Source organism: Giraffa tippelskirchi, chromosome 8 (assembly GCF_054371585.1).
Source record: "Giraffa tippelskirchi isolate mGirTip1 chromosome 8, T2T-mGirTip1v1.2.pri, whole genome shotgun sequence".
Taxonomy (NCBI): domain Eukaryota; kingdom Metazoa; phylum Chordata; class Mammalia; order Artiodactyla; family Giraffidae; genus Giraffa; species Giraffa tippelskirchi.
Window position 1 is genome coordinate 65577207 of NC_137282.1, and position 27285 is coordinate 65604491.

A 27285-nucleotide genomic window follows, 5' to 3' on the forward strand; every position below is an offset into this window, starting at 1 on the left:
CAATCCGACGAAAAAGCCCCGATACGGACATCCAAGGTTGTGTGAAAGGAAATTAGACGAGCAAACTAGGATCCTCAGGAGAGTATCGGAGAAGGCGATGGCGACCCACTCCAGTACTCTTGCCTGGAAAATGCCCTGGACAGAGGAGCCTGGTAGGCTGCAGGCCATGGGGTCGCGCAGAGTCAGACACGACTGAAGTGACTTAGCCGCAGCGGCAGCAGCAGGACAGTATGCTATTGGGAATACAACAACACACACAGATCCAGATCGATGGAATAAAGTTGAGGGTCCAGAAACAAACCCCGGCATCCATGGTCAACTCGTCTCTGACACAGAAGGGGAGAATATCCAAATGGGAACAAGAAAGCCTCTTCAATCAATGTCCATGGGAAAACCAGACAGCTACATCTGAAGAACGCTATTGGTTTTGATCTCACACCACCTCAATATCGGGGAAAACCCTCACCCTAAAGGCTGATGTCATGAGATAGCTAGAAAGAAGCGTAGGTCAAAGGCTCCTTAACATCAGAGTCTCCTTGCCATTTGCTGGGCGGAGGTAGAAATGGGTCTCTTCAAGTAAGGGAAAGAGGGAAACGAAGTACACCAATGGGTTTCCATCCAATGGAACCTCTTCACAACAGAGAAGCTAAGCATTCACAAATGCAAAAGATAGGAAACGGAACATGAGAGACTCCTTGCAAGTGGTGTATCTGAGAAGGGGTTCATATGGAAAGAGACGAAGAATGCACAGCACTCAGATTCCAAGAAACACCACCACCACCCTTGACCCTTCCCCCATGACCAACTCCGACCTAAAGCCTTTCTCTCCCTCTAACCTATCCCTAAAACATAACCCTCATCTAATCATATACATGTGCATTCCTAGCATCCATCCATCCACACACGAGAGAGAAAGAGGGAGACACAGTCTGAATCGAGAAAGGAAAAGAGAGGGACACAGCCAGAGAGAGACACGGAACCAAAGAGAGGAAAGGAGTCGATGGCCCAGACTTTTCATCACTCTGTCTCGAAGGTAGAAGCAATGACAGCGCCCATCCACCCCAGAAGGGGGAAAAGGACGGAAGGTTTGGAGAGGAAAAGACAAGAACCCAGGGATCCATTAGAAGCTCAGCCACCCGCAGAAGCCGAGCTGGGACACTTGAACAGAATCTCAATGCAAACAGAGGACCAGAAAGTTGGCTACTCTTTTCTATAAGAGAGGGAGACCTTCGAGTCTTCCTTTCGGTGCTCCAACTTGGATGCGGGGTCTCAAAACAGTCAGGAGGGGGAGTGCCTTTTCCTGGGTTCCACGGCGCATCCAGGCCTCGTTCTGCCCCATTCTGTGCTGTGTCAGCCCTGGATGGAGTCTTTCTTTCTGAAGTCTCAGCGCACAAGCTCCACGTGATATCGGCCCCAGGTGGAAAGGCATGGAGCTGCTCGTAGGCCGCCAGACCTAGGAAACAGATGGGAGAATGACCCCCTCTCTGCAGATGGAGAGACTGGGGAAACCCTGAGGGGCATATGCTTGTCCAGGGCCACACCACTTATGAGAAGAAGGAGCCTGGTCTGAGAGCAGCGGGGTCCTCGGAGCTCAGGCCCTGGCTGCACCCAGGCCTCCCCAGGGCTGTGGGCTGGGCTGTGTGGCTGTCACTGTGCCTGCACATGGCCTAAGGGGGGTGGTCGAGCAGTCAGAAACCCAGAGATTCCCTTGGGAAGTTTTGGGGAAGGGACCTCAGCACGAACCCCAGGAAATGATGTCACCTGCCGGCAACAGAACCCAACAGAACCCGCAACCCGGGTATCCAGGCCTCCAGAGCGGAGAGGAGCCCCCAGCCAGATCACTTGCTGCCAGGATGTTCTGCTGTTTGCCCCTGCCCAGAGCCCGGGGCCGCAGGAGAGCTCACAGGCAGTGTGCGTGGGCACCCTGTCGACGTTGGCTCAGGGCACCCCCGAGAGGCCTCTGGCCCTTTGCCCGGAGAAACAGAAAGGTAACACGGGGAGCCCCAGGCCGGGCCAGGCCACCTCTCCCATGCCACCCGGAAACACCGGGTCCTTTGCCTGTGTGTGTGGATGCGGGTTTCTCGGGGTGTGTCTCCCTCAAGGAAGCCCAGGCGGATGTGGGGTCAGAAGCCTGCGGACAAGTTGTGTCCACACCCCAGGGGAGAGCAGGCTGGGTGGGATGGGGAGAGTGCGGGCAGCGCCGGCCGCCCAGGCTGACCTCACACCCTCAGGTGGGTCTCTTGCCTCCCGGGTGGGGATGTGAGCAGACACACGTCTCTGACCCTTCTGGGAAGAGAAGTTCGAGCAGGCAGAAGCAGCGGCTCCACTGGCCAGGCCCAGCTCGGAAAACTCCCAGCACGGCTGGCTGACGGTCACTGTCGTTGCAGAGCTTCCCACGTGATGAGGCCGAGGACGGGGACACCCCGTCCACCTCCTGGAGGGAGGGGTCGGAGCACCACCCCCCCGCCCGTGAGGCCCAGTGCAGGCTCCAGGTGAGCGTGCCCACAGAGGCATCAGCCCCACCGGGGGCGAAGCGGAGGCGGGGAAGGCCTGCTGCCGAGACACCGCCCAGGATACACCCGGCGGCCCAGTCTGAGGCTGCCACGGAGCTCAGCACACCCGGCTCCGACCCAGAGTCCCGAGAACCCCGGCCTCTGAGGCAGCAGGAGGACCTGGAGCCCAGCACGCCAGAGCACAGAGGTGAGGACGCTGGGGCTGGTGCACGGGAGTGTGTGGGGAGGGGGTGCTGAGCTACACAGGGACGAGTCCCCGAAAGATGCTGCTGGGCCTGCAGCAAGCGCTGGCCTCACACCCCCACCCCCATCTTGCACACTTCAGTCCCAAAAGACATCCGACGCTGGGTATTCTTTGGGAATCTCTTGGAAGCTTTCTGTCCCGGGATACGCACATGCCAAGGCTGGCCTGTGGGTAAACTTTGCTTCTCCCCCAGCTCTAGCACTGGCCTCCAACTGGAACCAGGCTCCACTTCCCAGACCTGTCCCTACAGAGGTGGTGGCTCCAGGTGCAGGACCCAGGAATCCACCGAGGGCAGGTGGAGAACCGAGACTTGCCCTCGCAGAGACACCAGGCCAGCTGGGTACTGGCCAGCACACCGGGCAGATCGGATCTCCGTGCCTGCAGGACCCCCAGCTCCAGGCACTGATGTCCCACCCCCTCAGCGAGAACCTCCACCTCCACGTGCACCTGTACCTGCTCGGGCTTTGGCAGGAGAACCCGAGGCAGAGGAGGAGTCACCGCCTCGGCAGGGAGAGCCTGCCCTGGCTCCCGCGCAACACCCAGACGCCGACGATGACTCACCCGCCCCTGCAGGAAGAACGAGCCCCCGCTCTGGACAGAGACCCAGAGCCCTTGCCGGAAACACCACGTCCAGGGCAGCGGTCGGCTCTGCAGCCTCCATCCCTGTCTGCTCACCGTGGACGCCGGCAACTCGTTCTGCCCCCAGGGGACATGGAGTTCCTTTCCCCTGAACTGCTTTGCATTTGGTTTGTTTCCACCTTTCTGGTGATGTTTTATTGTTTGTATGGTTTCGTGTATTTCTGTTGGTTAAGTTGGGATTAGTAAACTTTTTCATCATTGTTGCAATTTGGGAACACTGTTGTGTCACTCTGGTGATACTGTGTTACCATCACCACTTTGTAGTTGCAGACCCCTTCCATCTTTATGCCCCACCCGCCAACAAAGCCTGGATTCAAGGCAAGCACGCCCTGTTCATCCCTCCCCCCGATCCTGAACACAATTTCATCTTTTCTTTCGGCATTCCTTCCTATATTCTTGGTGTCCCCAATCAACGCCTCTCACTGAAATGACTGAAGGAGTTTTTTTCGGACTCTCCACCTACTGTAAGACTCCATTGGAGAGTTCTCATTTTTATGTCCTTTGAAGTAGCCTTTGATAGCTGAAAGGACGGTGTACGTCCTTTCAAGATATCATGTGCCAAACGAAGCCCTTTTGGCAAATGCCATCATTATCTCCAGGCAGGCATTGCTGTTTGAAGGGTGACATCTCAGCCAGAAGGCAGAGGCTGAGCTCCTCTTGTTGCACCAGCTCCCAAAAGAAGCCAAGAAAGGGAGCTGGAACAACAAACCACCCCAACGCCCAGGAAAGCGTTCTTCACGACAGAAGGCTAGAAAATGACCCAGCAACCTTGTGGCCCAGAACCCCTCTAGAAAAATCACTGTTCCATAAAAACGAGAAACACATGGGAAGTTCCAAGGAGAGGCAATGCCCATGGCCAGTGTACTTTAGAGACGGCCTGACCGCTCCGGGGAAGACACGCACCGACGGAACCCCTTGGGAAACAGCAGTGATAGTCCTCACCGTCGTAAGGGTTTCCTCTGGGGACAACCTGCCCTGGGCACCACATGAGGGAGCAGACCGGCTTCTCTTCCTCTGCCCCCACACCATTCACTCATGAAGGCAGCTCAGGTGTTCTCATGCCCTGCCTGCCTGCCTGCCTGCCTGGCTCATCCGTGAGCTGTGCCCACCTCCAGGGCAGGACTCCACCTTCTCCTCTCTGTGTACCGTGAATCTGCACACAGTGGGCTTTCAGAACCTTAGGAGACTTGAGCCATTCCCACTCGAGCCAGAACCCTCCCCAGGAAGGAAAACAGCTGTGGAGTCATTTTGGCCCCAGCACTGGTTCCCAAACCCTGGCGGCTCCTACAGCCTCTACGGTGTGAAGAGGGAGGTCCCTTCTGACAGAGCTTTCCGGCTGTCAGATCTAAGCTGTTGTTTCACTGTCAGCTGTGTCTCTTCCGTTGCAGCCAGGTGGGCCACGCTGCTCCAAAGGAGCTCACAAGCTGAGTTGCAAGGGAGGTATTGAGAGGACAGGGATGGCTACAACGTGCTGCAAACTGAGTGAGGGTCCCCACAATCCTCAGCAAAGGTCTGTGGCGTGCAAGTGGGGAGTAGAGGGCCCCCAAGTTCCAAAGGAAGGGAGGTACTCGGGAGCTAAAGCCCTTGGCTGCTGTGGTAGCAGCTGCAGATGGCAGCTCGTCCACAGTGCACTTCGAATGAGGTCATATGAGCGGGACTCGGGAAATGGCTCCGAAATCCAGAGAAAGGGGTCAGGGTATGTGGGAATCCGGCGGGGGTGGGGGGTGGATGAAGGAAGGTGTCCTTCCTCTCTCCAGTGCAATTTGGTTTGGTGAGTCTCAAAGCTACCAGATGGCACTTCCCAAGTCAGGCCCCCGCAGGAATCAGGGTGGGCTGCGTGCCTCGGCCCCTGCCACAGGGACAAGCCACACCAGTGGCCTCCCTGAGCTCAAATGGCCGGATCTGGGGGTTCTGTCTGGGTGCACACCTCCTTGCTGTGGCCAAGTTCCCCCCTTCTCTGAGCACCAGCTTCATCCTCTCGAATGAGGACATCGATTGCTACCTTGGCACGTTACTCTCTTCATCCTGTGAAGACTCATTAGGCTTATCCTACAATTACTAGCTGGCCCGAAGAGATATCTCCTGAATCCAGATTAAGGGGGAGTCTCCCAGGCTCATCTGGCATGTCTTCCCTGAAGTCTGCCAAAACCCACACCCTTGCATTTCCAGGGACTCCCCTTAGCCAGCTGGGCAGAAAACCCAGCATGGTTCAAACAAGCTGACAGACAAGCGGGAGAGGACTCACGGGCAGACGGCCTCCCTCAGGTCTCGGGTGGAGCTCTGGGACCACAGCAGCAACGGGCCATCCCAGCCCCTGGGCTCAGCAGTGCCCTCATTCTCAGGCCGGCGGCTCTGCCCTGAGGGGAGCAGGAAGGTCACCAACTGCCGCAGGCGGACCTCAAGCCCCTCCCACTGCTGGAGCCTGACCTCCCCCGGCCCCACCCCTTCCCCTACCCCAGCAGGACGAGAGCTCGTCTTCCCCTGGCTTCCAACGTGAGGCCCGACCCTGGGCCCCGATTGGGCACTGCCCCAGTCCGGAGCCAATCACAGTGGCCAGGGAGGTGGAACGCACCGATTGGCCAGGGCCAGGTCATGTGACCATGCTCCCCAGGAAACTCAAATATTACCAAGATTCCCTAACAAACCAATGAACGAAATTATCCAGTAAAGGCAAACCGTACTTTTTAATGAGGCCAATGTGACAGAAAAAAAAAAAAAGCTTCACAATGAACTGCTCAAGGAAGCTACTAAATAAACTTTCAGAAAATTTAAGTAGTTTTTTTTTTTTTTAATAGGGTGACGGAGAGCTATACCTTTCCCATCTATGTGAATTTAGGTTTAAACTAGATTTCCCTTGGCTATTATATAAGACAAAAAAACCCACATCACCCCCTTTCACTTCCCCCACCCCCAAAAAGGGTTTTAGTCTATTGAATTTTTGTGTCCTCAGTTGTGTCTGATTCACGGCAACTCACGAACTCTACACAGCCAGGCTCTTCCGTCCATGGAATTCAGGGCAATTTTTTTCTGTCACAGTAAATGCCCACCCTGGGTGATCCAAAGGCAAGGGCTCAGAGGATCCTGAGAGACTAACTCCTTTCAGCTGAGCACAAAGCTGGCTCCTCACTGGGATGCCTGTGGCCTGGGGCTCCCAGAGGGGAGAGCAGCACTCGCCCCACCGTGTGGTCACTGCTGGAAGTGCAGGCTGCTCCTCACTCCCCCTTGACAGTGTCCCTGAGGGCAGAACAGTGTGAATCTACTCAAGGTGGAAACGCAAACTCCGATGCAACCAGACTTCCCACAAGGTCTCCAAAACCACTCAGGAACAGGGAATTGGAAACTGCAGGGCATGACATGAATGGAGATGGAGACTTGACACCTTACACCGAGTTCACTTCCAGTTATCCCTAGACAAAGTTTCCATGAAAACTTGTCACAAATCTAGAAGAACAATGAGCAGAAACCGGACACGTGCTTTGAGTCTTCACACACAAAACTAAAAGGCAGTCCACAAAACAACCCAGAGAATACAGTGGACTTTGCAAAATCAAAGATATCTACTGTGGGAAAGACCTCATGACAAAAGCAAAAGACAGGTCATACATCGCGAGATGAATGAGTGGAAACACAAAGCTTCTCAAGGATGTGTCTCCAAACAGACAAAGAACACCAACACAACAAGCCTGTGAAAACTAGGGAAAGGTCTGAAGGGACACCAGACTGAGGAAGACACACACAGAGTATCCCGGATGATGTCCAGCACTGAGGGCCTGAAGAAACAACAGTCTAGTTGCACTCCCTCGGGCCTGTGTGACCCTGGATGAGGCCTCTGTTTCCCGGTGGCTCTGAGAGATGGACAGGGAGGAAGGGGAAGAGAAATCACTTGCATTTCTAATACTCACAGCAAAGTCTTCCAATGAGAAGGGAATTATCACCCCCACTGACAATGCCATTCACTGAAGTGATACCCACGAGTCCATCTAACCCAGAAGGGAAGGAAGGACCTGTTCTCACAAAACGGCGAGAGATGGAAGAAGGAAGATCAAGCCCACACCAATCGCTGCAAAGAGAAGCTGTGCTCAGGGCTTGAAAGAATTCCTATTGGGAAAATGATGTCACAGCCCCACAAGGCAATCCACAGCTTCGATGGTATTCCTCCCAAAATGCCAATGCATTTTCGCACCGAACAAAGAATTGCAACAGGGGTTACGGAAACAGAAAAGAGCCTAAATTGTCAATACAATCCGACGAAAAAGCCCCGATACGGACATCCAAGGTTGTGTGAAAGGAAATTAGACGAGCAAACTAGGATCCTCAGGAGAGTATCGGAGAAGGCGATGGCGACCCACTCCAGTACTCTTGCCTGGAAAATGCCCTGGACAGAGGAGCCTGGTAGGCTGCAGGCCATGGGGTCGCGCAGAGTCAGACACGACTGAAGTGACTTAGCCGCAGCGGCAGCAGCAGGACAGTATGCTATTGGGAATACAACAACACACACAGATCCAGATCGATGGAATAAAGTTGAGGGTCCAGAAACAAACCCCGGCATCCATGGTCAACTCGTCTCTGACACAGAAGGGGAGAATATCCAAATGGGAACAAGAAAGCCTCTTCAATCAATGTCCATGGGAAAACCAGACAGCTACATCTGAAGAACGCTATTGGTTTTGATCTCACACCACCTCAATATCGGGGAAAACCCTCACCCTAAAGGCTGATGTCATGAGATAGCTAGAAAGAAGCGTAGGTCAAAGGCTCCTTAACATCAGAGTCTCCTTGCCATTTGCTGGGCGGAGGTAGAAATGGGTCTCTTCAAGTAAGGGAAAGAGGGAAACGAAGTACACCAATGGGTTTCCATCCAATGGAACCTCTTCACAACAGAGAAGCTAAGCATTCACAAATGCAAAAGATAGGAAACGGAACATGAGAGACTCCTTGCAAGTGGTGTATCTGAGAAGGGGTTCATATGGAAAGAGACGAAGAATGCACAGCACTCAGATTCCAAGAAACACCACCACCACCCTTGACCCTTCCCCCATGACCAACTCCGACCTAAAGCCTTTCTCTCCCTCTAACCTATCCCTAAAACATAACCCTCATCTAATCATATACATGTGCATTCCTAGCATCCATCCATCCACACACGAGAGAGAAAGAGGGAGACACAGTCTGAATCGAGAAAGGAAAAGAGAGGGACACAGCCAGAGAGAGACACGGAACCAAAGAGAGGAAAGGAGTCGATGGCCCAGACTTTTCATCACTCTGTCTCGAAGGTAGAAGCAATGACAGCGCCCATCCACCCCAGAAGGGGGAAAAGGACGGAAGGTTTGGAGAGGAAAAGACAAGAACCCAGGGATCCATTAGAAGCTCAGCCACCCGCAGAAGCCGAGCTGGGACACTTGAACAGAATCTCAATGCAAACAGAGGACCAGAAAGTTGGCTACTCTTTTCTATAAGAGAGGGAGACCTTCGAGTCTTCCTTTCGGTGCTCCAACTTGGATGCGGGGTCTCAAAACAGTCAGGAGGGGGAGTGCCTTTTCCTGGGTTCCACGGCGCATCCAGGCCTCGTTCTGCCCCATTCTGTGCTGTGTCAGCCCTGGATGGAGTCTTTCTTTCTGAAGTCTCAGCGCACAAGCTCCACGTGATATCGGCCCCAGGTGGAAAGGCATGGAGCTGCTCGTAGGCCGCCAGACCTAGGAAACAGATGGGAGAATGACCCCCTCTCTGCAGATGGAGAGACTGGGGAAACCCTGAGGGGCATATGCTTGTCCAGGGCCACACCACTTATGAGAAGAAGGAGCCTGGTCTGAGAGCAGCGGGGTCCTCGGAGCTCAGGCCCTGGCTGCACCCAGGCCTCCCCAGGGCTGTGGGCTGGGCTGTGTGGCTGTCACTGTGCCTGCACATGGCCTAAGGGGGGTGGTCGAGCAGTCAGAAACCCAGAGATTCCCTTGGGAAGTTTTGGGGAAGGGACCTCAGCACGAACCCCAGGAAATGATGTCACCTGCCGGCAACAGAACCCAACAGAACCCGCAACCCGGGTATCCAGGCCTCCAGAGCGGAGAGGAGCCCCCAGCCAGATCACTTGCTGCCAGGATGTTCTGCTGTTTGCCCCTGCCCAGAGCCCGGGGCCGCAGGAGAGCTCACAGGCAGTGTGCGTGGGCACCCTGTCGACGTTGGCTCAGGGCACCCCCGAGAGGCCTCTGGCCCTTTGCCCGGAGAAACAGAAAGGTAACACGGGGAGCCCCAGGCCGGGCCAGGCCACCTCTCCCATGCCACCCGGAAACACCGGGTCCTTTGCCTGTGTGTGTGGATGCGGGTTTCTCGGGGTGTGTCTCCCTCAAGGAAGCCCAGGCGGATGTGGGGTCAGAAGCCTGCGGACAAGTTGTGTCCACACCCCAGGGGAGAGCAGGCTGGGTGGGATGGGGAGAGTGCGGGCAGCGCCGGCCGCCCAGGCTGACCTCACACCCTCAGGTGGGTCTCTTTCCTCCCGGGTGGGGATGTGAGCAGACACACGTCTCTGACCCTTCTGGGAAGAGAAGTTCGAGCAGGCAGAAGCAGCGGCTCCACTGGCCAGGCCCAGCTCGGAAAACTCCCAGCACGGCTGGCTGACGGTCACTGTCGTTGCAGAGCTTCCCACGTGATGAGGCCGAGGACGGGGACACCCCGTCCACCTCCTGGAGGGAGGGGTCGGAGCACCACCCCCCCGCCCGTGAGGCCCAGTGCAGGCTCCAGGTGAGCGTGCCCACGGAGGCATCAGCCCCACCGGGGGCGAAGCGGAGGCGGGGAAGGCCTGCTGCCGAGACACCGCCCAGGATACACCCGGCGGCCCAGTCTGAGGCTGCCACGGAGCTCAGCACACCCGGCTCCGACCCAGAGTCCCGAGAACCCCGGCCTCTGAGGCAGCAGGAGGACCTGGAGCCCAGCACGCCAGAGCACAGAGGTGAGGACGCTGGGGCTGGTGCACGGGAGTGTGTGGGGAGGGGGTGCTGAGCTACACAGGGACGAGTCCCCGAAAGATGCTGCTGGGCCTGCAGCAAGCGCTGGCCTCACACCCCCACCCCCATCTTGCACACTTCAGTCCCAAAAGACATCCGACGCTGGGTATTCTTTGGGAATCTCTTGGAAGCTTTCTGTCCCGGGATACGCACATGCCAAGGCTGGCCTGTGGGTAAACTTTGCTTCTCCCCCAGCTCTAGCACTGGCCTCCAACTGGAACCAGGCTCCACTTCCCAGACCTGTCCCTACAGAGGTGGTGGCTCCAGGTGCAGGACCCAGGAATCCACCGAGGGCAGATGGAGAACCGAGACTTGCCCTCGCAGAGACACCAGGCCAGCTGGGTACTGGCCAGCACACCGGGCAGATCGGATCTCCGTGCCTGCAGGACCCCCAGCTCCAGGCACTGATGTCCCACCCCCTCAGCGAGAACCTCCACCTCCACGTGCACCTGTACCTGCTCGGGCTTTGGCAGGAGAACCCGAGGCAGAGGAGGAGTCACCGCCTCGGCAGGGAGAGCCTGCCCTGGCTCCCGCGCAACACCCAGACGCTGACGATGACTCACCCGCCCCTGCAGGAAGAACGAGCCCCCGCTCTGGACAGAGACCCAGAGCCCTTGCCGGAAACACCACGTCCAGGGCAGCGGTCGGCTCTGCAGCCTCCATCCCTGTCTGCTCACCGTGGACGCCGGCAACTCGTTCTGCCCCCAGGGGACATGGAGTTCCTTTCCCCTGAACTGCTTTGCATTTGGTTTGTTTCCACCTTTCTGGTGATGTTTTATTGTTTGTATGGTTTTGTGTATTTCTGTTGGTTAAGTTGGGATTAGTAAACTTTTTCATCATTGTTGCAATTTGGGAACACTGTTGTGTCACTCTGGTGATACTGTGTTACCATCACCACTTTGTAGTTGCAGACCCCTTCCATCTTTATGCCCCACCCGCCAACAAAGCCTGGATTCAAGGCAAGCACGCCCTGTTCATCCCTCCCCCCGATCCTGAACACAATTTCATCTTTTCTTTCGGCATTCCTTCCTATATTCTTGGTGTCCCCAATCAACGCCTCTCACTGAAATGACTGAAGGAGTTTTTTTCGGACTCTCCACCTACTGTAAGACTCCATTGGAGAGTTCTCATTTTTATGTCCTTTGAAGTAGCCTTTGATAGCTGAAAGGACGGTGTACGTCCTTTCAAGATATCATGTGCCAAACGAAGCCCTTTTGGCAAATGCCATCATTATCTCCAGGCAGGCATTGCTGTTTGAAGGGTGACATCTCAGCCAGAAGGCAGAGGCTGAGCTCCTCTTGTTGCACCAGCTCCCAAAAGAAGCCAAGAAAGGGAGCTGGAACAACAAACCACCCCAACGCCCAGGAAAGCGTTCTTCACGACAGAAGGCTAGAAAATGACCCAGCAACCTTGTGGCCCAGAACCCCTCTAGAAAAATCACTGTTCCATAAAAACGAGAAACACATGGGAAGTTCCAAGGAGAGGCAATGCCCATGGCCAGTGTACTTTAGAGACGGCCTGACCGCTCCGGGGAAGACACGCACCGACGGAACCCCTTGGGAAACAGCAGTGATAGTCCTCACCGTCGTAAGGGTTTCCTCTGGGGACAACCTGCCCTGGGCACCACATGAGGGAGCAGACCGGCTTCTCTTCCTCTGCCCCCACACCATTCACTCATGAAGGCAGCTCAGGTGTTCTCATGCCCTGCCTGCCTGCCTGCCTGCCTGGCTCATCCGTGAGCTGTGCCCACCTCCAGGGCAGGACTCCACCTTCTCCTCTCTGTGTACCGTGAATCTGCACACAGTGGGCTTTCAGAACCTTAGGAGACTTGAGCCATTTCCACTCGAGCCAGAACCCTCCCAGGAAGGAAAACAGCTGTGGAGTCATTATGGCCCCAGCACTGGTTCCCAAACCCTGGCGGCTCCTACAGCCTCTACGGTGTGAAGAGGGAGGTCCCTTCTGACAGAGCTTTCCGGCTGTCAGATCTAAGCTGTTGTTTCACTGTCAGCTGTGTCTCTTCCGTTGCAGCCAGGTGGGCCACGCTGCTCCAAAGGAGCTCACAAGCTGAGTTGCAAGGGAGGTATTGAGAGGACAGGGATGGCTACAACGTGCTGCAAACTGAGTGAGGGTCCCCACAATCCTCAGCAAAGGTCTGTGGCGTGCAAGTGGGGAGTAGAGGGCCCCCAAGTTCCAAAGGAAGGGAGGTACTCGGGAGCTAAAGCCCTTGGCTGCTGTGGTAGCAGCTGCAGATGGCAGCTCGTCCACAGTGCACTTCGAATGAGGTCATATGAGCGGGACTCGGGAAATGGCTCCGAAATCCAGAGAAAGGGGTCAGGGTATGTGGGAATCCGGCGGGGGTGGGGGGTGGATGAAGGAAGGTGTCCTTCCTCTCTCCAGTGCAATTTGGTTTGGTGAGTCTCAAAGCTACCAGATGGCACTTCCCAAGTCAGGCCCCCGCAGGAATCAGGGTGGGCTGCGTGCCTCGGCCCCTGCCACAGGGACAAGCCACACCAGTGGCCTCCCTGAGCTCAAATGGCCGGATCTGGGGGTTCTGTCTGGGTGCACACCTCCTTGCTGTGGCCAAGTTCCCCCCTTCTCTGAGCACCAGCTTCATCCTCTCGAATGAGGACATCGATTGCTACCTTGGCACGTTACTCTCTTCATCCTGTGAAGACTCATTAGGCTTATCCTACAATTACTAGCTGGCCCGAAGAGATATCTCCTGAATCCAGATTAAGGGGGAGTCTCCCAGGCTCATCTGGCATGTCTTCCCTGAAGTCTGCCAAAACCCACACCCTTGCATTTCCAGGGACTCCCCTTAGCCAGCTGGGCAGAAAACCCAGCATGGTTCAAACAAGCTGACAGACAAGCGGGAGAGGACTCACGGGCAGACGGCCTCCCTCAGGTCTCGGGTGGAGCTCTGGGACCACAGCAGCAACGGGCCATCCCAGCCCCTGGGCTCAGCAGTGCCCTCATTCTCAGGCCGGCGGCTCTGCCCTGAGGGGAGCAGGAAGGTCACCAACTGCCGCAGGCGGACCTCAAGCCCCTCCCACTGCTGGAGCCTGACCTCCCCCGGCCCCACCCCTTCCCCTACCCCAGCAGGACGAGAGCTCGTCTTCCCCTGGCTTCCAACGTGAGGCCCGACCCTGGGCCCCGATTGGGCACTGCCCCAGTCCGGAGCCAATCACAGTGGCCAGGGAGGTGGAACGCACCGATTGGCCAGGGCCAGGTCATGTGACCATGCTCCCCAGGAAACTCAAATATTACCAAGATTCCCTAACAAACCAATGAACGAAATTATCCAGTAAAGGCAAACCGTACTTTTTAATGAGGCCAATGTGACAGAAAAAAAAAAAAAAGCTTCACAATGAACTGCTCAAGGAAGCTACTAAATAAACTTTCAGAAAATTTAAGTAGTTTTTTTTTTTTTTTTAATAGGGTGACGGAGAGCTATACCTTTCCCATCTATGTGAATTTAGGTTTAAACTAGATTTCCCTTGGCTATTATATAAGACAAAAAAACCCACATCACCCCCTTTCACTTCCCCCACCCCCAAAAAGGGTTTTAGTCTATTGAATTTTTGTGTCCTCAGTTGTGTCTGATTCACGGCAACTCACGAACTCTACACAGCCAGGCTCTTCCGTCCATGGAATTCAGGGCAATTTTTTTCTGTCACAGTAAATGCCCACCCTGGGTGATCCAAAGGCAAGGGCTCAGAGGATCCTGAGAGACTAACTCCTTTCAGCTGAGCACAAAGCTGGCTCCTCACTGGGATGCCTGTGGCCTGGGGCTCCCAGAGGGGAGAGCAGCACTCGCCCCACCGTGTGGTCACTGCTGGAAGTGCAGGCTGCTCCTCACTCCCCCTTGACAGTGTCCCTGAGGGCAGAACAGTGTGAATCTACTCAAGGTGGAAACGCAAACTCCGATGCAACCAGACTTCCCACAAGGTCTCCAAAACCACTCAGGAACAGGGAATTGGAAACTGCAGGGCATGACATGAATGGAGATGGAGACTTGACACCTTACACCGAGTTCACTTCCAGTTATCCCTAGACAAAGTTTCCATGAAAACTTGTCACAAATCTAGAAGAACAATGAGCAGAAACCGGACACGTGCTTTGAGTCTTCACACACAAAACTAAAAGGCAGTCCACAAAACAACCCAGAGAATACAGTGGACTTTGCAAAATCAAAGATATCTACTGTGGGAAAGACCTCATGACAAAAGCAAAAGACAGGTCATACATCGCGAGATGAATGAGTGGAAACACAAAGCTTCTCAAGGATGTGTCTCCAAACAGACAAAGAACACCAACACAACAAGCCTGTGAAAACTAGGGAAAGGTCTGAAGGGACACCAGACTGAGGAAGACACACACAGAGTATCCCGGATGATGTCCAGCACAGAGGGCCTGAAGAAACAACAGTCTAGTTGCACTCCCTCGGGCCTGTGTGACCCTGGATGAAGCCTCTGTTTCCCGGTGGCTCTGAGAGATGGACAGGGAGGAAGGGGAAGAGAAATCACTTGCATTTCTAATACTCACAGCAAAGTCTTCCAATGAGAAGGGAATTGTCACCCCCACTGACAATGCCATTCACTGAAGTGATACCCACGAGTCCATCTAACCCAGAAGGGAAGGAAGGACCTGTTCTCACAAAACGGCGAGAGATGGAAGAAGGAAGATCAAGCCCACACCAATCGCTGCAAAGAGAAGCTGTGCTCAGGGCTTGAAAGAATTCCTATTGGGAAAATGATGTCACAGCCCCACAAGGCAATCCACAGCTTCGATGGTATTCCTCCCAAAATGCCAATGCATTTTCGCACCGAACAAAGAATTGCAACAGGGGTTACGGAAACAGAAAAGAGCCTAAATTGTCAATACAATCCGACGAAAAAGCCCCGATACGGACATCCAAGGTTGTGTGAAAGGAAATTAGACGAGCAAACTAGGATCCTCAGGAGAGTATCGGAGAAGGCGATGGCGACCCACTCCAGTACTCTTGCCTGGAAAATGCCCTGGACAGAGGAGCCTGGTAGGCTGCAGGCCATGGGGTCGCGCAGAGTCAGACACGACTGAAGTGACTTAGCCGCAGCGGCAGCAGCAGGACAGTATGCTATTGGGAATACAACAACACACACAGATCCAGATCGATGGAATAAAGTTGAGGGTCCAGAAACAAACCCCGGCATCCATGGTCAACTCGTCTCTGACACAGAAGGGGAGAATATCCAAATGGGAACAAGAAAGCCTCTTCAATCAATGTCCATGGGAAAACCAGACAGCTACATCTGAAGAACGCTATTGGTTTTGATCTCACACCACCTCAATATCGGGGAAAACCCTCACCCTAAAGGCTGATGTCATGAGATAGCTAGAAAGAAGCGTAGGTCAAAGGCTCCTTAACATCAGAGTCTCCTTGCCATTTGCTGGGCGGAGGTAGAAATGGGTCTCTTCAAGTAAGGGAAAGAGGGAAACGAAGTACACCACTGGGTTTCCATCCAATGGAACCTCTTCACAACAGAGAAGCTAAGCATTCACAAATGCAAAAGATAGGAAACGGAACATGAGAGACTCCTTGCAAGTGGTGTATCTGAGAAGGGGTTCATATGGAAAGAGACGAAGAATGCACAGCACTCAGATTCCAAGAAACACCACCACCACCCTTGACCCTTCCCCCATGACCAACTCCGACCTAAAGCCTTTCTCTCCCTCTAACCTATCCCTAAAACATAACCCTCATCTAATCATATACATGTGCATTCCTAGCATCCATCCATCCACACACGAGAGAGAAAGAGGAAGACACAGACTGAATCGAGAAAGGAAAAGAGAGGGACACAGCCAGAGAGAGACACGGAACCAAAGAGAGGAAAGGAGTCGATGGCCCAGACTTTTCATCACTCTGTCTCGAAGGTAGAAGCAATGACAGCGCCCATCCACCCCAGAAGGGGGAAAAGGACGGAAGGTTTGGAGAGGAAAAGACAAGAACCCAGGGATCCATTAGAAGCTCAGCCACCCGCAGAAGCCGAGCTGGGACACTTGAACAGAATCTCAATGCAAACAGAGGACCAGAAAGTTGGCTACTCTTTTCTATAAGAGAGGGAGACCTTCGAGTCTTCCTTTCGGTGCTCCAACTTGGATGCGGGGTCTCAAAACAGTCAGGAGGGGGAGTGCCTTTTCCTGGGTTCCACGGCGCATCCAGGCCTCGTTCTGCCCCATTCTGTGCTGTGTCAGCCCTGGATGGAGTCTTTCTTTCTGAAGTCTCAGCGCACAAGCTCCACGTGATATCGGCCCCAGGTGGAAAGGCATGGAGCTGCTCGTAGGCCGCCAGACCTAGGAAACAGATGGGAGAATGACCCCCTCTCTGCAGATGGAGAGACTGGGGAAACCCTGAGGGGCATATGCTTGTCCAGGGCCACACCACTTATGAGAAGAAGGAGCCTGGTCTGAGAGCAGCGGGGTCCTCGGAGCTCAGGCCCTGGCTGCACCCAGGCCTCCCCAGGGCTGTGGGCTGGGCTGTGTGGCTGTCACTGTGCCTGCACATGGCCTAAGGGGGGTGGTCGAGCAGTCAGAAACCCAGAGATTCCCTTGGGAAGTTTTGGGGAAGGGACCTCAGCACGAACCCCAGGAAATGATGTCACCTGCCGGCAACAGAACCCAACAGAACCCGCAACCCGGGTATCCAGGCCTCCAGAGCGGAGAGGAGCCCCCAGCCAGATCACTTGCTGCCAGGATGTTCTGCTGTTTGCCCCTGCCCAGAGCCCGGGGCCGCAGGAGAGCTCACAGGCAGTGTGCGTGGGCACCCTGTCGACGTTGGCTCAGGGCACCCCCGAGAGGCCTCTGGCCCTTTGCCCGGAGAAACAGAAAGGTAACACGGGGAGCCCCAGGCCGGGCCAGGCCACCTCTCCCATGCCACCCGGAAACACCGGGTCCTTTGCCTGTGTGTGTGGATGCGGGTTTCTCGGGGTGTGTCTCCCTCAAGGAAGCCCAGGCGGATGTGGGGTCAGAAGCCTGCGGACAAGTTGTGTCCACACCCCAGGGGAGAGCAGGCTGGGTGGGATGGGGAGAGTGCGGGCAGCGCCGGCCGCCCAGGCTGACCTCACACCCTCAGGTGGGTCTCTTTCCTCCCGGGTGGGGATGTGAGCAGACACACGTCTCTGACCCTTCTGGGAAGAGAAGTTCGAGCAGGCAGAAGCAGCGGCTCCACTGGCCAGGCCCAGCTCGGAAAACTCCCAGCACGGCTGGCTGACGGTCACTGTCGTTGCAGAGCTTCCCACGTGATGAGGCCGAGGACGGGGACACCCCGTCCACCTCCTGGAGGGAGGGGTCGGAGCACCACCCCCCCGCCCGTGAGGCCCAGTGCAGGCTCCAGGTGAGCGTGCCCACGGAGGCATCAGCCCCACCGGGGGCGAAGCGGAGGCGGGGAAGGCCTGCTGCCGAGACACCGCCCAGGATACACCCGGCGGCCCAGTCTGAGGCTGCCACGGAGCTCAGCACACCCGGCTCCGACCCAGAGTCCCGAGAACCCCGGCCTCTGAGGCAGCAGGAGGACCTGGAGCCCAGCACGCCAGAGCACAGAGGTGAGGACGCTGGGGCTGGTGCACGGGAGTGTGTGGGGAGGGGGTGCTGAGCTACACAGGGACGAGTCCCCGAAAGATGCTGCTGGGCCTGCAGCAAGCGCTGGCCTCACACCCCCACCCCCATCTTGCACACTTCAGTCCCAAAAGACATCCGACGCTGGGTATTCTTTGGGAATCTCTTGGAAGCTTTCTGTCCCGGGATACGCACATGCCAAGGCTGGCCTGTGGGTAAACTTTGCTTCTCCCCCAGCTCTAGCACTGGCCTCCAACTGGAACCAGGCTCCACTTCCCAGACCTGTCCCTACAGAGGTGGTGGCTCCAGGTGCAGGACCCAGGAATCCACCGAGGGCAGATGGAGAACCGAGACTTGCCCTCGCAGAGACACCAGGCCAGCTGGGTACTGGCCAGCACACCGGGCAGATCGGATCTCCGTGCCTGCAGGACCCCCAGCTCCAGGCACTGATGTCCCACCCCCTCAGCGAGAACCTCCACCTCCACGTGCACCTGTACCTGCTCGGGCTTTGGCAGGAGAACCCGAGGCAGAGGAGGAGTCACCGCCTCGGCAGGGAGAGCCTGCCCTGGCTCCCGCGCAACACCCAGACGCCGACGATGACTCACCCGCCCCTGCAGGGAGAACGAGCCCCCGCTCTGGACAGAGACCCAGAGCCCTTGCCGGAAACACCACGTCCAGGGCAGCGGTCGGCTCTGCAGCCTCCATCCCTGTCTGCTCACCGTGGACGCCGGCAACTCGTTCTGCCCCCAGGGGACATGGAGTTCCTTTCCCCTGAACTGCTTTGCATTTGGTTTGTTTCCACCTTTCTGGTGATGTTTTATTGTTTGTATGGTTTCGTGTATTTCTGTTGGTTAAGTTGGGATTAGTAAACTTTTTCATCATTGTTGCAATTTGGGAACACTGTTGTGTCACTCTGGTGATACTGTGTTACCATCACCACTTTGTAGTTGCAGACCCCTTCCATCTTTATGCCCCACCCGCCAACAAAGCCTGGATTCAAGGCAAGCACGCCCTGTTCATCCCTCCCCCCGATCCTGAACACAATTTCATCTTTTCTTTCGGCATTCCTTCCTATATTCTTGGTGTCCCCAATCAACGCCTCTCAGTGAAATGACTGAAGGAGTTTTTTTCGGACTCTCCACCTACTGTAAGACTCCATTGGAGAGTTCTCATTTTTATGTCCTTTGAAGTAGCCTTTGATAGCTGAAAGGACGGTGTACGTCCTTTCAAGATATCATGTGCCAAACGAAGCCCTTTTGGCAAATGCCATCATTATCTCCAGGCAGGCATTGCTGTTTGAAGGGTGACATCTCAGCCAGAAGGCAGAGGCTGAGCTCCTCTTGTTGCACCAGCTCCCAAAAGAAGCCAAGAAAGGGAGCTGGAACAACAAACCACCCCAACGCCCAGGAAAGCGTTCTTCACGACAGAAGGCTAGAAAATGACCCAGCAACCTTGTGGCCCAGAACCCCTCTAGAAAAATCACTGTTCCATAAAAAAGAGAAACACATGGGAAGTTCCAAGGAGAGGCAATGCCCATGGCCAGTGTACTTTAGAGACGGCCTGACCGCTCCGGGGAAGACACGCACCGACGGAACCCCTTGGGAAACAGCAGTGATAGTCCTCACCGTCGTAAGGGTTTCCTCTGGGGACAACCTGCCCTGGGCACCACATGAGGGAGCAGACCGGCTTCTCTTCCTCTGCCCCCACACCATTCACTCATGAAGGCAGCTCAGGTGTTCTCATGCCCTGCCTGCCTGCCTGCCTGCCTGGCTCATCCGTGAGCTGTGCCCACCTCCAGGGCAGGACTCCACCTTCTCCTCTCTGTGTACCGTGAATCTGCACACAGTGGGCTTTCAGAACCTTAGGAGACTTGAGCCATTCCCACTCGAGCCAGAACCCTCCCCAGGAAGGAAAACAGCTGTGGAGTCATTTTGGCCCCAGCACTGGTTCCCAAACCCTGGCGGCTCCTACAGCCTCTACGGTGTGAAGAGGGAGGTCCCTTCTGACAGAGCTTTCCGGCTGTCAGATCTAAGCTGTTGTTTCACTGTCAGCTGTGTCTCTTCCGTTGCAGCCAGGTGGGCCACGCTGCTCCAAAGGAGCTCACAAGCTGAGTTGCAAGGGAGGTATTGAGAGGACAGGGATGGCTACAACGTGCTGCAAACTGAGTGAGGGTCCCCACAATCCTCAGCAAAGGTCTGTGGCGTGCAAGTGGGGAGTAGAGGGCCCCCAAGTTCCAAAGGAAGGGAGGTACTCGGGAGCTAAAGCCCTTGGCTGCTGTGGTAGCAGCTGCAGATGGCAGCTCGTCCACAGTGCACTTCGAATGAGGTCATATGAGCGGGACTCGGGAAATGGCTCCGAAATCCAGAGAAAGGGGTCAGGGTATGTGGGAATCCGGCGGGGGTGGGGGGTGGATGAAGGAAGGTGTCCTTCCTCTCTCCAGTGCAATTTGGTTTGGTGAGTCTCAAAGCTACCAGATGGCACTTCCCAAGTCAGGCCCCCGCAGGAATCAGGGTGGGCTGCGTGCCTCGGCCCCTGCCACAGGGACAAGCCACACCAGTGGCCTCCCTGAGCTCAAATGGCCGGATCTGGGGGTTCTGTCTGGGTGCACACCTCCTTGCTGTGGCCAAGTTCCCCCCTTCTCTGAGCACCAGCTTCATCCTCTCGAATGAGGACATCGATTGCTACCTTGGCACGTTACTCTCTTCATCCTGTGAAGACTCATTAGGCTTATCCTACAATTACTAGCTGGCCCGAAGAGATATCTCCTGAATCCAGATTAAGGGGGAGTCTCCCAGGCTCATCTGGCATGTCTTCCCTGAAGTCTGCCAAAACCCACACCCTTGCATTTCCAGGGACTCCCCTTAGCCAGCTGGGCAGAAAACCCAGCATGGTTCAAACAAGCTGACAGACAAGCGGGAGAGGACTCACGGGCAGACGGCCTCCCTCAGGTCTCGGGTGGAGCTCTGGGACCACAGCAGCAACGGGCCATCCCAGCCCCTGGGCTCAGCAGTGCCCTCATTCTCAGGCCGGCGGCTCTGCCCTGAGGGGAGCAGGAAGGTCACCAACTGCCGCAGGCGGACCTCAAGCCCCTCCCACTGCTGGAGCCTGACCTCCCCCGGCCCCACCCCTTCCCCTACCCCAGCAGGACGAGAGCTCGTCTTCCCCTGGCTTCCAACGTGAGGCCCGACCCTGGGCCCCGATTGGGCACTGCCCCAGTCCGGAGCCAATCACAGTGGCCAGGGAGGTGGAACGCACCGATTGGCCAGGGCCAGGTCATGTGACCATGCTCCCCAGGAAACTCAAATATTACCAAGATTCCCTAACAAACCAATGAACGAAATTATCCAGTAAAGGCAAACCGTACTTTCTAATGAGGCCAATGTGACAGAAAAAAAAAAAAAAGCTTCACAATGAACTGCTCAAGGAAGCTACTAAATAAACTTTCAGAAAATTTAAGTAGTTTTTTTTTTTTTTAATAGGGTGACGGAGAGCTATACCTTTCCCATCTATGTGAATTTAGGTTTAAACTAGATTTCCCTTGGCTATTATATAAGACAAAAAAACCCACATCACCCCCTTTCACTTCCCCCACCCCCAAAAAGGGTTTTAGTCTATTGAATTTTTGTGTCCTCAGTTGTGTCTGATTCACGGCAACTCACGAACTCTACACAGCCAGGCTCTTCCGTCCATGGAATTCAGGGCAATTTTTTTCTGTCACAGTAAATGCCCACCCTGGGTGATCCAAAGGCAAGGGCTCAGAGGATCCTGAGAGACTAACTCCTTTCAGCTGAGCACAAAGCTGGCTCCTCACTGGGATGCCTGTGGCCTGGGGCTCCCAGAGGGGAGAGCAGCACTCGCCCCACCGTGTGGTCACTGCTGGAAGTGCAGGCTGCTCCTCACTCCCCCTTGACAGTGTCCCTGAGGGCAGAACAGTGTGAATCTACTCAAGGTGGAAACGCAAACTCCGATGCAACCAGACTTCCCACAAGGTCTCCAAAACCACTCAGGAACAGGGAATTGGAAACTGCAGGGCATGACATGAATGGAGATGGAGACTTGACACCTTACACCGAGTTCACTTCCAGTTATCCCTAGACAAAGTTTCCATGAAAACTTGTCACAAATCTAGAAGAACAATGAGCAGAAACCGGACACGTGCTTTGAGTCTTCACACACAAAACTAAAAGGCAGTCCACAAAACAACCCAGAGAATACAGTGGACTTTGCAAAATCAAAGATATCTACTGTGGGAAAGACCTCATGACAAAAGCAAAAGACAGGTCATACATCGCGAGATGAATGAGTGGAAACACAAAGCTTCTCAAGGATGTGTCTCCAAACAGACAAAGAACACCAACACGACAAGCCTGTGAAAACTAGGGAAAGGTCTGAAGGGACACCAGACTGAGGAAGACACACACAGAGTATCCCGGATGATGTCCAGCACAGAGGGCCTGAAGAAACAACAGTCTAGTTGCACTCCCTCGGGCCTGTGTGACCCTGGATGAAGCCTCTGTTTCCCGGTGGCTCTGAGAGATGGACAGGGAGGAAGGGGAAGAGAAATCACTTGCATTTCTAATACTCACAGCAAAGTCTTCCAATGAGAAGGGAATTGTCACCCCCACTGACAATGCCATTCACTGAAGTGATACCCACGAGTCCATCTAACCCAGAAGGGAAGGAAGGACCTGTTCTCACAAAACGGCGAGAGATGGAAGAAGGAAGATCAAGCCCACACCAATCGCTGCAAAGAGAAGCTGTGCTCAGGGCTTGAAAGAATTCCTATTGGGAAAATGATGTCACAGCCCCACAAGGCAATCCACAGCTTCGATGGTATTCCTCCCAAAATGCCAATGCATTTTCGCACCGAACAAAGAATTGCAACAGGGGTTACGGAAACAGAAAAGAGCCTAAATTGTCAATACAATCCGACGAAAAAGCCCCGATACGGACATCCAAGGTTGTGTGAAAGGAAATTAGACGAGCAAACTAGGATCCTCAGGAGAGTATCGGAGAAGGCGATGGCGACCCAGTCCAGTACTCTTGCCTGGAAAATGCCCTGGACAGAGGAGCCTGGTAGGCTGCAGGCCATGGGGTCGCGCAGAGTCAGACACGACTGAAGTGACTTAGCCGCAGCGGCAGCAGCAGGACAGTATGCTATTGGGAATACAACAACACACACAGATCCAGATCGATGGAATAAAGTTGAGGGTCCAGAAACAAACCCCGGCATCCATGGTCAACTCGTCTCTGACACAGAAGGGGAGAATATCCAAATGGGAACAAGAAAGCCTCTTCAATCAATGTCCATGGGAAAACCAGACAGCTACATCTGAAGAACGCTATTGGTTTTGATCTCACACCACCTCAATATCGGGGAAAACCCTCACCCTAAAGGCTGATGTCATGAGATAGCTAGAAAGAAGCGTAGGTCAAAGGCTCCTTAACATCAGAGTCTCCTTGCCATTTGCTGGGCGGAGGTAGAAATGGGTCTCTTCAAGTAAGGGAAAGAGGGAAACGAAGTACACCAATGGGTTTCCATCCAATGGAACCTCTTCACAACAGAGAAGCTAAGCATTCACAAATGCAAAAGATAGGAAACGGAACATGAGAGACTCCTTGCAAGTGGTGTATCTGAGAAGGGGTTCATATGGAAAGAGACGAAGAATGCACAGCACTCAGATTCCAAGAAACACCACCACCACCCTTGACCCTTCCCCCATGACCAACTCCGACCTAAAGCCTTTCTCTCCCTCTAACCTATCCCTAAAACATAACCCTCATCTAATCATATACATGTGCATTCCTAGCATCCATCCATCCACACACGAGAGAGAAAGAGGAAGACACAGACTGAATCGAGAAAGGAAAAGAGAGGGACACAGCCAGAGAGAGACACGGAACCAAAGAGAGGAAAGGAGTCGATGGCCCAGACTTTTCATCACTCTGTCTCGAAGGTAGAAGCAATGACAGCGCCCATCCACCCCAGAAGGGGGAAAAGGACGGAAGGTTTGGAGAGGAAAAGACAAGAACCCAGGGATCCATTAGAAGCTCAGCCACCCGCAGAAGCCGAGCTGGGACACTTGAACAGAATCTCAATGCAAACAGAGGACCAGAAAGTTGGCTACTCTTTTCTATAAGAGAGGGAGACCTTCGAGTCTTCCTTTCGGTGCTCCAACTTGGATGCGGGGTCTCAAAACAGTCAGGAGGGGGAGTGCCTTTTCCTGGGTTCCACGGCGCATCCAGGCCTCGTTCTGCCCCATTCTGTGCTGTGTCAGCCCTGGATGGAGTCTTTCTTTCTGAAGTCTCAGCGCACAAGCTCCACGTGATATCGGCCCCAGGTGGAAAGGCATGGAGCTGCTCGTAGGCCGCCAGACCTAGGAAACAGATGGGAGAATGACCCCCTCTCTGCAGATGGAGAGACTGGGGAAACCCTGAGGGGCATATGCTTGTCCAGGGCCACACCACTTATGAGAAGAAGGAGCCTGGTCTGAGAGCAGCGGGGTCCTCGGAGCTCAGGCCCTGGCTGCACCCAGGCCTCCCCAGGGCTGTGGGCTGGGCTGTGTGGCTGTCACTGTGCCTGCACATGGCCTAAGGGGGGTGGTCGAGCAGTCAGAAACCCAGAGATTCCCTTGGGAAGTTTTGGGGAAGGGACCTCAGCACGAACCCCAGGAAATGATGTCACCTGCCGGCAACAGAACCCAACAGAACCCGCAACCCGGGTATCCAGGCCTCCAGAGCGGAGAGGAGCCCCCAGCCAGATCACTTGCTGCCAGGATGTTCTGCTGTTTGCCCCTGCCCAGAGCCCGGGGCCGCAGGAGAGCTCACAGGCAGTGTGCGTGGGCACCCTGTCGACGTTGGCTCAGGGCACCCCCGAGAGGCCTCTGGCCCTTTGCCCGGAGAAACAGAAAGGTAACACGGGGAGCCCCAGGCCGGGCCAGGCCACCTCTCCCATGCCACCCGGAAACACCGGGTCCTTTGCCTGTGTGTGTGGATGCGGGTTTCTCGGGGTGTGTCTCCCTCAAGGAAGCCCAGGCGGATGTGGGGTCAGAAGCCTGCGGACAAGTTGTGTCCACACCCCAGGGGAGAGCAGGCTGGGTGGGATGGGGAGAGTGCGGGCAGCGCCGGCCGCCCAGGCTGACCTCACACCCTCAGGTGGGTCTCTTTCCTCCCGGGTGGGGATGTGAGCAGACACACGTCTCTGACCCTTCTGGGAAGAGAAGTTCGAGCAGGCAGAAGCAGCGGCTCCACTGGCCAGGCCCAGCTCGGAAAACTCCCAGCACGGCTGGCTGACGGTCACTGTCGTTGCAGAGCTTCCCACGTGATGAGGCCGAGGACGGGGACACCCCGTCCACCTCCTGGAGGGAGGGGTCGGAGCACCACCCCCCCGCCCGTGAGGCCCAGTGCAGGCTCCAGGTGAGCGTGCCCACGGAGGCATCAGCCCCACCGGGGGCGAAGCGGAGGCGGGGAAGGCCTGCTGCCGAGACACCGCCCAGGATACACCCGGCGGCCCAGTCTGAGGCTGCCACGGAGCTCAGCACACCCGGCTCCGACCCAGAGTCCCGAGAACCCCGGCCTCTGAGGCAGCAGGAGGACCTGGAGCCCAGCACGCCAGAGCACAGAGGTGAGGACGCTGGGGCTGGTGCACGGGAGTGTGTGGGGAGGGGGTGCTGAGCTACACAGGGACGAGTCCCCGAAAGATGCTGCTGGGCCTGCAGCAAGCGCTGGCCTCACACCCCCACCCCCATCTTGCACACTTCAGTCCCAAAAGACATCCGACGCTGGGTATTCTTTGGGAATCTCTTGGAAGCTTTCTGTCCCGGGATACGCACATGCCAAGGCTGGCCTGTGGGTAAACTTTGCTTCTCCCCCAGCTCTAGCACTGGCCTCCAACTGGAACCAGGCTCCACTTCCCAGACCTGTCCCTACAGAGGTGGTGGCTCCAGGTGCAGGACCCAGGAATCCACCGAGGGCAGATGGAGAACCGAGACTTGCCCTCGCAGAGACACCAGGCCAGCTGGGTACTGGCCAGCACACCGGGCAGATCGGATCTCCGTGCCTGCAGGACCCCCAGCTCCAGGCACTGATGTCCCACCCCCTCAGCGAGAACCTCCACCTCCACGTGCACCTGTACCTGCTCGGGCTTTGGCAGGAGAACCCGAGGCAGAGGAGGAGTCACCGCCTCGGCAGGGAGAGCCTGCCCTGGCTCCCGCGCAACACCCAGACGCCGACGATGACTCACCCGCCCCTGCAGGAAGAACGAGCCCCCGCTCTGGACAGAGACCCAGAGCCCTTGCCGGAAACACCACGTCCAGGGCAGCGGTCGGCTCTGCAGCCTCCATCCCTGTCTGCTCACCGTGGACGCCGGCAACTCGTTCTGCCCCCAGGGGACATGGAGTTCCTTTCCCCTGAACTGCTTTGCATTTGGTTTGTTTCCACCTTTCTGGTGATGTTTTATTGTTTGTATGGTTTCGTGTATTTCTGTTGGTTAAGTTGGGATTAGTAAACTTTTTCATCATTGTTGCAATTTGGGAACACTGTTGTGTCACTCTGGTGATACTGTGTTACCATCACCACTTTGTAGTTGCAGACCCCTTCCATCTTTATGCCCCACCCGCCAACAAAGCCTGGATTAAAGGCAAGCACGCCCTGTTCATCCCTCCCCCCGATCCTGAACACAATTTCATCTTTTCTTTCGGCATTCCTTCCTATATTCTTGGTGTCCCCAATCAATGCCTCTCAGTGAAATGACTGAAGGAGTTTTTTTCGGACTCTCCACCTACTGTAAGACTCCATTGGAGAGTTCTCATTTTTATGTCCTTTGAAGTAGCCTTTGATAGCTGAAAGGACGGTGTACGTCCTTTCAAGATATCATGTGCCAAACGAAGCCCTTTTGGCAAATGCCATCATTATCTCCAGGCAGGCATTGCTGTTTGAAGGGTGACATCTCAGCCAGAAGGCAGAGGCTGAGCTCCTCTTGTTGCACCAGCTCCCAAAAGAAGCCAAGAAAGGGAGCTGGAACAACAAACCACCCCAACGCCCAGGAAAGCGTTCTTCACGACAGAAGGCTAGAAAATGACCCAGCAACCTTGTGGCCCAGAACCCCTCTAGAAAAATCACTGTTCCATAAAAACGAGAAACACATGGGAAGTTCCAAGGAGAGGCAATGCCCACGGCCAGTGTACTTTAGAGACGGCCTGACCGCTCCGGGGAAGACACGCACCGACGGAACCCCTTGGGAAACAGCAGTGATAGTCCTCACCGTCGTAAGGGTTTCCTCTGGGGACAACCTGCCCTG

At 55.3% G+C, this 27285-nt stretch overlaps 2 protein-coding genes and 1 long non-coding RNA gene across 3 annotated transcripts in view; 2 read left to right on the forward strand and 1 right to left on the reverse strand.

Annotated features, from left to right (window-relative positions):
• Positions 1-27285, reverse strand: part of LOC145517946 (uncharacterized) — a 233750-nt gene that overhangs the window by 197444 nt on the left and 9021 nt on the right. The window contains exons 4-10 of the long non-coding RNA XR_014062431.1: positions 24139-24364; positions 20916-21027; positions 16502-16727; positions 13277-13388; positions 8864-9089; positions 5642-5753; positions 1228-1453 (exon numbers count right to left, since the gene is read on the reverse strand). This is a non-coding gene — a long non-coding RNA (uncharacterized LOC145517946). The remainder of the gene's footprint in view (positions 1-1227; positions 1454-5641; positions 5754-8863; positions 9090-13276; positions 13389-16501; positions 16728-20915; positions 21028-24138; positions 24365-27285) is intronic.
• LOC145517883 (uncharacterized) lies at positions 13815-18877 on the forward strand. The gene is made up of 3 exons (XM_081521209.1): positions 13815-17262; positions 17662-17974; positions 18225-18877. The coding sequence occupies exons 1-3, from the start codon at positions 17026-17028 to the stop codon at positions 18851-18853; spliced, it is 1179 nt and encodes a 392-aa protein (XP_081377335.1). The 5' UTR covers positions 13815-17025; the 3' UTR covers positions 18854-18877.
• On the forward strand, positions 24714-26514 carry LOC145517922 (uncharacterized). Its single transcript, XM_081521258.1, has 3 exons — positions 24714-24899; positions 25299-25611; positions 25862-26514. Exons 1-3 carry the CDS (start codon positions 24765-24767, stop codon positions 26488-26490), a joined length of 1077 nt encoding a protein of 358 aa, XP_081377384.1. The 5' UTR covers positions 24714-24764; the 3' UTR covers positions 26491-26514.

Bases quoted from the DNA above. Each gene is read 5' to 3' on its own strand.
- LOC145517883 (XM_081521209.1), top strand. From the start codon at position 17,026: ATGATGTCACCTGCCGGCAACAGAACCCAACAGAACCCGCAACCCGGG. The intron at 17,263-17,661 runs GTAACACGGGGA...CTGTCGTTGCAG, and splicing joins TTGCCCGGAGAAACAGAAAG to AGCTTCCCACGTGATGAGGC. The intron at 17,975-18,224 runs GTGAGGACGCTG...CTTCTCCCCCAG, and splicing joins CAGCACGCCAGAGCACAGAG to CTCTAGCACTGGCCTCCAAC.
- LOC145517922 (XM_081521258.1), top strand. From the start codon at position 24,765: ATGTTCTGCTGTTTGCCCCTGCCCAGAGCCCGGGGCCGCAGGAGAGCT. The intron at 24,900-25,298 runs GTAACACGGGGA...CTGTCGTTGCAG, and splicing joins TTGCCCGGAGAAACAGAAAG to AGCTTCCCACGTGATGAGGC. The intron at 25,612-25,861 runs GTGAGGACGCTG...CTTCTCCCCCAG, and splicing joins CAGCACGCCAGAGCACAGAG to CTCTAGCACTGGCCTCCAAC.